Source organism: Echinops telfairi, unplaced genomic scaffold, assembly GCF_000313985.2.
Source record: "Echinops telfairi isolate 266 unplaced genomic scaffold, ASM31398v2 ScPeMD7_7424;HRSCAF=8462, whole genome shotgun sequence".
NCBI lineage: Eukaryota > Metazoa > Chordata > Mammalia > Afrosoricida > Tenrecidae > Echinops > Echinops telfairi.
The window spans coordinates 20,681,755-20,690,332 of record NW_022111324.1 but is presented as its reverse complement, the minus strand read 5'-3'; the positions used below and the strand labels follow the sequence as shown (position 1 = coordinate 20,690,332).

At 38.4% G+C, this 8,578-nt stretch overlaps 1 protein-coding gene across 1 annotated transcript in view; it reads right to left on the bottom strand.

The window, feature by feature from the left end:
* Nucleotides 1-2,651: 2,651 nt before the first annotated feature.
* Nucleotides 2,652-8,578, bottom strand: part of SOAT1 (sterol O-acyltransferase 1) — a 48,098-nt gene continuing 42,171 nt past the window's right edge. Inside the window, exons 12-15 of the mRNA XM_004706700.2 lie at nt 7,490-7,588; nt 6,433-6,568; nt 5,679-5,824; nt 2,652-4,500 (exon numbers count right to left, since the gene is read on the bottom strand). Of these exons, the coding sequence (XP_004706757.2) occupies nt 4,444-4,500; nt 5,679-5,824; nt 6,433-6,568; nt 7,490-7,588 (438 nt within the window). The 3' untranslated portion in view covers nt 2,652-4,443. The remainder of the gene's footprint in view (nt 4,501-5,678; nt 5,825-6,432; nt 6,569-7,489; nt 7,589-8,578) is intronic.

The window sequence follows — 8,578 nt, the reverse complement described above, 5'->3', positions numbered from 1 at the left end:
GAAATTAGTTTTCACACATAGAAAAATACATCATTTGATGGTTACCAGGGATGGGAGGGAGGGTAAACCACTAACTAGAGGGTAGACACATATTCAAGACTAGAGAGGTAAATACAATTCAGACATATCCTGCAATAACAGTAATAACAATAACCTACATAAACATGCAAACGGAATAGGTATTGTGTGCTATACCCACAAGGTGTGTGTACATATACATATATATATATATATATGATAGTGGCTCTGAGTCTGGCTGCTAACTGCAAGGTCAGTAGTTCTAAACCACCAACCACTCCTTGGGAAAGACGGGGCTTTCGACTCATGTAGTTAGTCTTAGAAATCCACTGGGCAGCTCTACCCTGTCCTATGAGGTCGCTGTGAGTCAGCGGTGTCTGCTGTTGGTCTATGGCCATCCAGGAGTCCAGGGGGTGTAGAGGAGCACACGCCGGCTGCTAGACAACAGCCACCCGCTGTTTGCCCCGCCCACAGCTTCTCAGCAGAGATGTGGCTTCATCTGAGTGACTCAATCTATCAAGGCCATCTTGAGAGTGTTAAAAACAAACAAAACCCCTATTTCATGGGCAACTGCAGGATTCGATGTTTTTCCATTAAAAAAAAAAGCCAGTGAGATTAAGAATTTATGGAGGAAATAGGCGTTTTCAATTTATACAGGAAACAGTCCCTGTATCTGCCAGGGCAGAACCTTATAACAACCCTACGAGGTAGTTATTAACACCTCATTTTACAAATGAAGAAAACTGTAGCTCTGATACATACTAAGTGACTTTGCCCAAGGTCACACTGGTAGCAAGTATGGGCTATCTTAACAGAAGTTGGACTAGTCTTTTTCTGAGGACTGGGTTACTGAGCAGGAAGGGCTCCACGCCTGCTATTCCTAGTCTGAATCAGAAGCAGTTATGTTTTATCTGTTTTACATGCTCAACTGTAACAATATTTTTAAAAGGTCCCATAATGAAGTTTTCATTATTGTATCATGCTGTTCTGTTAGTAGTCATATTAATTTACCTGAACTATCGTTCAACACACACACAAAACAAACTGTTTCAAAGTTACTTGCACTCAAAGAGCCTTCTTCAAAAAAGAATTCATAATATCATATATTCAAAAATTTTAAATTCACAACATCAATGATCTTTTAGGCTATGTGGTCCAAACAACCACATTTTAAATACATAATAGTCTCTTTCATTACTTCAGTTTTTCAGGCAACCATAAAAGTTTTAATTATGGTAAAAGTACCTATGTTAAATGAATTCTGCAACATAATCTGAATTTGCAATAACAGAATGTCAAACATTGTTCTTTCTTAACGTGCCAGTATCACACATTACTTCGTAGTTGTTAAAAGAGGGGGAAGGTCAGAAGACCCAAACAAACAATCATCAATGCGAAGAGGGGGTCACAAGGAAGTAACAAGTCAGCCAGGGTGCAGTACAGCACTAACAAAACACACAACATTCCTCTAGTTCTTTAATGCTTCCTCCCCCCAGTATCATGACCCCCCAGTCCTACCTTACAAATCCAGCTATATGAGAGCATGCACAATGGTACAGATAAGAGCTCTAGACACTTGGAATCCAGGACAGATAAACCCTTCAGGAACAATAATGGGAGTAGCGATACCATGAGGATAAGGAGAAGATGGAGGTGAATGGGGAACCGAATGCTATGATCAACACATAACCACCCCCTACCCCAGGGGAACGAACAGTAATGTGGGCAGAGTAAGATATGGAAATAATAATTTATCAAAAGTTCATGAGGGTGGAAGGGTGGGGGAGGGAGGGCAAAAAGAGGAACTGATGCCAAGGGCTCAAGTAGAAAGAAAATGTTTTTTAAATGATGATGGCAACATATGTACAAATGTGCTTGATACAATTGATGTATGGATTGTTTTAAGAGCTGTAAAAGCCCCCAAAATGATCTTAAAAAAAAAAAAGAGGGGAGTAACTGCCCCCCTTTTTCCCACTCGTAAATGGTGATGTTAGGGTGTTAAAAATGGGCTCTTATTTTCTAATCAAATCTAGCATCAGCCAAGCAAATATACCTGGGCAATTGTACTATTTTTAATCCATCAACAAGCAATAACAAACTCCTTCTTAGTTTCATTATCCAGGAATGAGATAAAAACATCTAACAAATGTATTCCACACCTAAAAGTAACTAGAAGACCTAGTTACCAACCTAAGCGAGTGAAATACCTACGTCACTGTTCTCTGGACAATGCAAATAAGATAGTGCCTATTGCCATTAATACTTTTTACAGGAAAGAAAATTTCACCTTCAAAAGGAAAAAATGGACTGTCTTCTAAATAAAGCTAATTTCACACAAAATACTAAAAATAAATGAGCCTTCTTAAAACATGTTGGCAAGAGTATTTTAGTTCAAGTTTTCACTTGTTCACAGTGTCTGTGATGGTGTAAAAAGATATCTTTGCTAGAAGTAGTTAGTAATAAGTTTATGGCTATCAAAGTAAGCTTCATTCACAAAAGTGGCTATTCTTAAGATTACTATGGGTTGCTGAAAATCTGACAAGTCTCTGCATTCTAAACAATCTCTCCTTTAATATGATGCAATGTGTCATTGCTTAAATCTTATGGGGTGAAAAATCACTAATACACATAAATGAAAATGAGATTTTTTAAAAGAAAAGAATGTAGAACAATCCGATAATACAGCAGTCAGAATCACCAGTGAAAAACCTCAGGAGTGTACATTTATAGGCATCCATAACAGAAACAGAGACCTAAGAACTCTTTGACAACCACAATTTTATACAGAAATCATTTTGCTTCAAAAGACTAGCATAGTAATTGATGACTATGTTTATTAGACTTTGTTTTCTCAAATTCCTCATTTACTTAAAATGTAGTTTTGAGTCCATTTTAACTCAAATGCTTTTAACTTTTAAGAAAAATGCCAGGAATTACAAGCCATATTATGAAAGCAGTCTTGTTAAAAGGTTCTGATTCCATTACATGACACTAGACAGACATTACTGCTTGAGAATGTATGCATACTTGAAAAAGAACCACCTTTGAGTTCAGTGTCTGTTGAGGTTGGATTCCCCTTTGAAAACTGCCTACATTCAAGAGGCAAAGGTACAATGACTAGGTACTTTTGCTTCAAATTAACCTGCAAATATTTAAGAATTTTGTTTATCTTCTTGCATAACTTATCCGAATTTTAAGAAATACAGAAAGAGTTCCCAAAGCATTTGATTACAGTAGGGCTATTAGAATATCAAGACACATTTCAAGCTAGCTGTCCCAAGTAATAATCATTTGGATAACTCTTAAGTCTCCTGGCTTTGGATGGAAAACTGAATCACACGGCCTCTGCTCTCTTCTACTGTTTGATCTTTTTAACACTCATGTACAAAAAATTCTGACACACCTCACTGTATTGGCATGAGCACCTTGTAACATGGAAACAAAAAGCAATAGGTTTGCTGAAACAATCCTATGTTATTTTCCCTAGAAGTCCAACACAATTAAAAATATATATAATAATTGAGTAATTACAGAAGCCAGCTTCTGTATCATTTGTAGTCATTCTAATATTAATGGAGGTGGAAAATACTTAAATTTCAGAGCAACTTGGCTGCAAAATAATTCAAGTTAGCTCAATATTTATTAGACAACATAATTGTACCAAAGGATATTTCTAAATAGCGTTTTTTATTATCTTAAAAAAAGTGAGGAGCACCTACTTTCCATACAAGCTCCATAATAAAAAACAATTTAAATATATCATTGGCTCTGAAAAACCCTTACTTTGGAAGTTATAAGAGGATGTTTCTCTTTCTCTTGTGCTGCTTCCCCCACCCTTTCCCCTTTTGATTCCCTTATTACATAATCTGAGGACCCCAAGGAGAAAGAAACATTTTTGCACTATAGAAATCATAACAAGATTATCTTTGGAAAATGGATGACATTCTCTTTATAGTTATAAAGCAACAATAATTCCACATTAAATGATTTCGTTTTCTTCTTCAATTACATTTAATTAGCATACATTCCAACAGTGTTCATGAAAAAAGTTTTCAATCAGAGGTAATTAGAACAATTTCTTCATGTTTTGGGTAACTGAGTCTAGAAACAGAAGATGCAGAGTTATAACTGTCTAGGCTTAAGCAGATAAAACATGGCACCTTGTCATTATCTCTGCTGTTGCCTCTGCAATCAGTCTCCCTTCTACCAAAAGAGAGGAGGAAAAGTTTTGCTTAAGTGAGTAAGATTCCAAGAGGTCGGTTTCACGTGGCCTTGGAATGGAGTGAGCCATCTATAAAGCCTGGAGTGGTCCCAAAACACAGAGAACTTCAGGAGCCGCTGGAAGTAGCTGCCGGCCCACAATCAGGCAGAACAACCAATCTTCAGTGACAAAAAAATAAAAAGAGTAAAACAAAGTCCAAGCTTCTAAAACACATAACGACAAGTCCAGGAACGTGGTCGTACATAATCCAGAAATGTGGGCTACAAAGGGGGAAAAAAGAGAAAGAATAGTTTATCCGTGTGCAAGTTACGTATGGTTTGAGGAGGTATTGCTGTGAGCCATCAAGTGGTCTTTGACTTAGAGAAAAGCCACGTAACAAGAGCAGAAACCTCTCAATGGGGTTTTCTAGACTGTCATCTACATGAGCATTTTGCCGTGCATTTCTCCATTGGAGCCACTGGCTGAGCTCAAACTACCAATCAGCTAGTAGTTGCTTCTGAAACCAGCAGACCACCAGGGTTCCTTATGGCCGGGAAAGTAGGAGTGTTAGATGTTACGTACTGAGCTTTGTTGCCCCACCCCCCACCCCTGGTTTCAATTCCAATTCATAGCAACTCCATGAATTTCGGAGCAGAACTGTGCTCAATAGGGTTGCTTGCCAAGCCTTTCTTGCAAGGTACCTATGGGTGGACCTGAAGCACCCAAGTATCATGGTTAGTAACTTGAGGGCATCAACCATTTACACCACCGATTTCTGTGAACCTAAAGCTATAAGCAGCCAGTTCAAAATATGGTCAGTAATTTTATCTACAGTTCAAACTTACTTTATATGTTCATGAGACAGGTAAATGAAAAGAGCCAAAATTCTTATGAGAATGTATTAGGACTGAAGATTTCCATTTAGAAGCCATCTGCACAAAGCTTAAAGTCAAACTATGACAAAACGAGACTGATGAAAGAGAAAGAAACAAAAACAGAGAAGAGTCACAGGAAACAGCACCTTAGGTTTATCAGTGTGGTCTGGACACTTCTACAAAGTTAATTTGGAAGGAAGGAGACAAAAAAGACACGTGGGTGGTAGAAGTGAGGAAGAAGCACATACAGTTGAGAAAAATCCTGGAGAACACCTACGTCTCAGAACATAAAAAGGAAACTAGGGAGGGAGCTTTGAAAGGGGGAGAGGGGCAGGTGTTGCAAGGCAGGAAAAAGAAAAGAAAGCCAGTGGAGAGATCAACGTAAACAAAACCAAAGGAAGAAAAACTATTCCAAGGACAGAAAGTAAGACCAGATCCTAAACTAATGCTTTCCCTTCTACTTCTCTCCCCTCGGGATGAGTTCATCTTAGCCTCCACTAACAGTCTTCTCAATATTATCCGTCAGCTCTCACCAAGAAGAGAACGTGGGCTACTTTTCCAATCCAGTAGGATCAAGTACTCACATTTTTCAGAGGACAATGCTGACGTGCGTACCACTCTTGAGAATAAAAGCACAGGAGGATTCCTTGACCCGTGAAAAGGGACGCCCACATCATAACGTTCCAAATCCCCTTCTTCCGACGGTCATTGACAATAAAGTTGAAAGCCACTAAAGTTAGGAAGAACACCAAAAAAAGTTATCCAAACAATTAATCCAGAGATGAGAACCCTCGGATGCTGACATCACTTAATAGTTGAAGCTTATCAATCAATGAATTAACAGAGAATATTCTGCAAGGGCAAATACATTCTGTGGTGTCATTCATATGATTCCTACTAAAAACGGCCTGTTTCCTGGGCTGTGTGCGTGCACACTGACACCGTAAGGAGTTGCCCATACACACTGTTTTCATGATCTAGGGGTAACAAATGAGTGTTACCAAAAGCCTTCAAGGGGTTACCTAATTAATTTTGCTCCTTCTAAGTAGACTGAAGAGTTGTACCATCTACCTTTCTACATTGATTGTATACTTCATTTATGTATTTTTTTGTTCTGATGTTTTTATTATGTGTATTTTAAAAAATAAATTGGGAATTCATACATATATATCATATCATTCCATAGCTCAATCACGTCAATCAAAATGATACAATTGCTACCACAATCGATTTCCAAGAATTCCTTTTCTTCCGGAGCTCCTCGGCATCACCTCCCCTCGACCGCACCCTCGATGTTCTGCTAGGGCGGCAGCAGCGCTCCTGGCAGCGCACACTCACTTCCAAAGAACATGAAGAGCACGAAGAGCACTGGGTAGAAGAAGTTCAGGCAAACAGCCAAGATGTACTCGTGCACGACGGAAGACACAGCAAAGACACCCAACATGGCGACAGACCTGAACCTCTTTGTGAACAGCTAAGGGAACGGAAACAACATAAAAGCTCATAAAACATGAACGATATAAACTTGTAACTATCGCATGCTAAATAAAGTCAGCTGTTAATCATATTGGGTTTATAATTTACCAGCACAAGGATTGACTACAAGAGTCGCTTAGTAAAGATGAGGTCTTTACAAACACACTGATGTTGAACAATCTATATTCCAAAAATATTAAATATTTTTTGAAATATCAAAGTACACTTGTACTTTGTACACTTGTAGCCATGATGAAAAATCAGATTTAAAAAAAAAAGGTAACAAACGTACTGCTTAGAAAGGGTAAAGATACACAATTGATGTGTGTATGGATTGGGATAACAGTTGTATGAGCCCCTAATAAAAAGTTAAAAAAGAAAAAAAAAAAACATTAATTAAAAAAAACAAAAACATATGGGATTTTTTAAGAAAGAAAATGAAATAAAATAATAAAATATAAAAAAAAAAAACAGTAAAGAATGTGCTTTGTGTGTATGTGAAATTATGATTACAAATGACAGAGCTAGCACTCAAATCAAGTGTCTGCATCACAACAATGTGACCCTTACATAATTGAAAACAATTCAGAAACCCTAGGGCCTTTACTTGTCTTCAGTCAGAAGATTCAAAATTGCATTCTAAAGAATGTCTCCAGCATCTATACATTACTGACTGAAGAGCTGTGCTTGAACACACTGGAGTGTTTCCACTTTCTAAACACTTTCTCCACTTCTTAAAAGGCATTTTCATTTCTTAAACAACAGTCTTGCTGCTTGCTTAGAAGCAGCCCTGGGGCACAGTGGTTACATGCCGTGCTGCCAACCACAAGGCACCCCAGCCAGGCAGAGGGACAAAGGAAGCTTCTTCGCCCTCTGTCCTCGGGACCTGCTGCGAGGAGGAATGGGCTCCAGGGCTCACCCAGAGAAAGTCCTTGTAAGCATAGTAATACAGCCAGTCATGGACCACCACATTCCAGGTCCTGTAGTAGTTGGCATATGATGTAGAATTCCACCAATCCTGGAAAAAAAGTTAAGATATAAAACACTGAGGACCAAAACAAGTGACTAAAAACCTTGAAGGATCATAAAGAAAAACACACACACACACACACACAGAGGTTAGTCTCCAGAGTATGTTGTAGTAAGTTGTTAGTTCACACAATGATTTCAGAAAGATCTTAAAAGGCATTTTGATTTACAGTGCTGAATGAGACATCAATTCTAGTTCTACATATTATTGAGAGCTCATTCATGTGGTATCATTATCAGGCAAGTTTTATGAAGACACTGTCAGTAAGTTTCTAGTGAAAGCCAGGACACACAGAATCATTTACTCTAATGTTCACTGAAACATTCACCAGTAAAACCCCTTACCTTGAGGATAGCCAGGTAGACTAAACAGAGTGCTAACACTAAACAATTGGTGGTCCGCAAATGTTCACAATTGCCCAAAGCACTAGAGGACTCAGCCATCAGGGAAAAGTCCTGATACACACAACCCTATGCTCAGTGAAGAAATCAACCACAGAGGATACTGGATGAGCTTACACACAGTAACAGCAAAAGGCAAATACTTGGTTTCCAGTGGTGATTATTCAACATGACTGGTGTAATTAGTATCACCACAGAAAGATTCACTGTGGTCACTACAACACAGCCAGACATTTTCAAAGTAATGAGCAGTATAGTGCCCTGGAACATGCATTTTTCTATTTAATTATCAATATGTTCTTCCAGGATGCAGCAAAAACTATCTGCTGAATAAAGGGAGCAGATTTTATATGTAGGTAAAAGAAAAGAGGCTATGCAAATTAAACTACTGCAGATTTTCAGGTTTCATGCTGGTATTCTATGGAAAGGAAAAATCTCTCACAAAGTTTGTGTTTAAAAGTATAGATAGGAACTAGAAACAGGAAATCCAGGGTGGATGATCCCTTCAGGACCAGTGGTGTGAGAAGTGATACTGGGAGCATAGAGGGAGTATGGATTGGAAAGGGGAAATCGATTA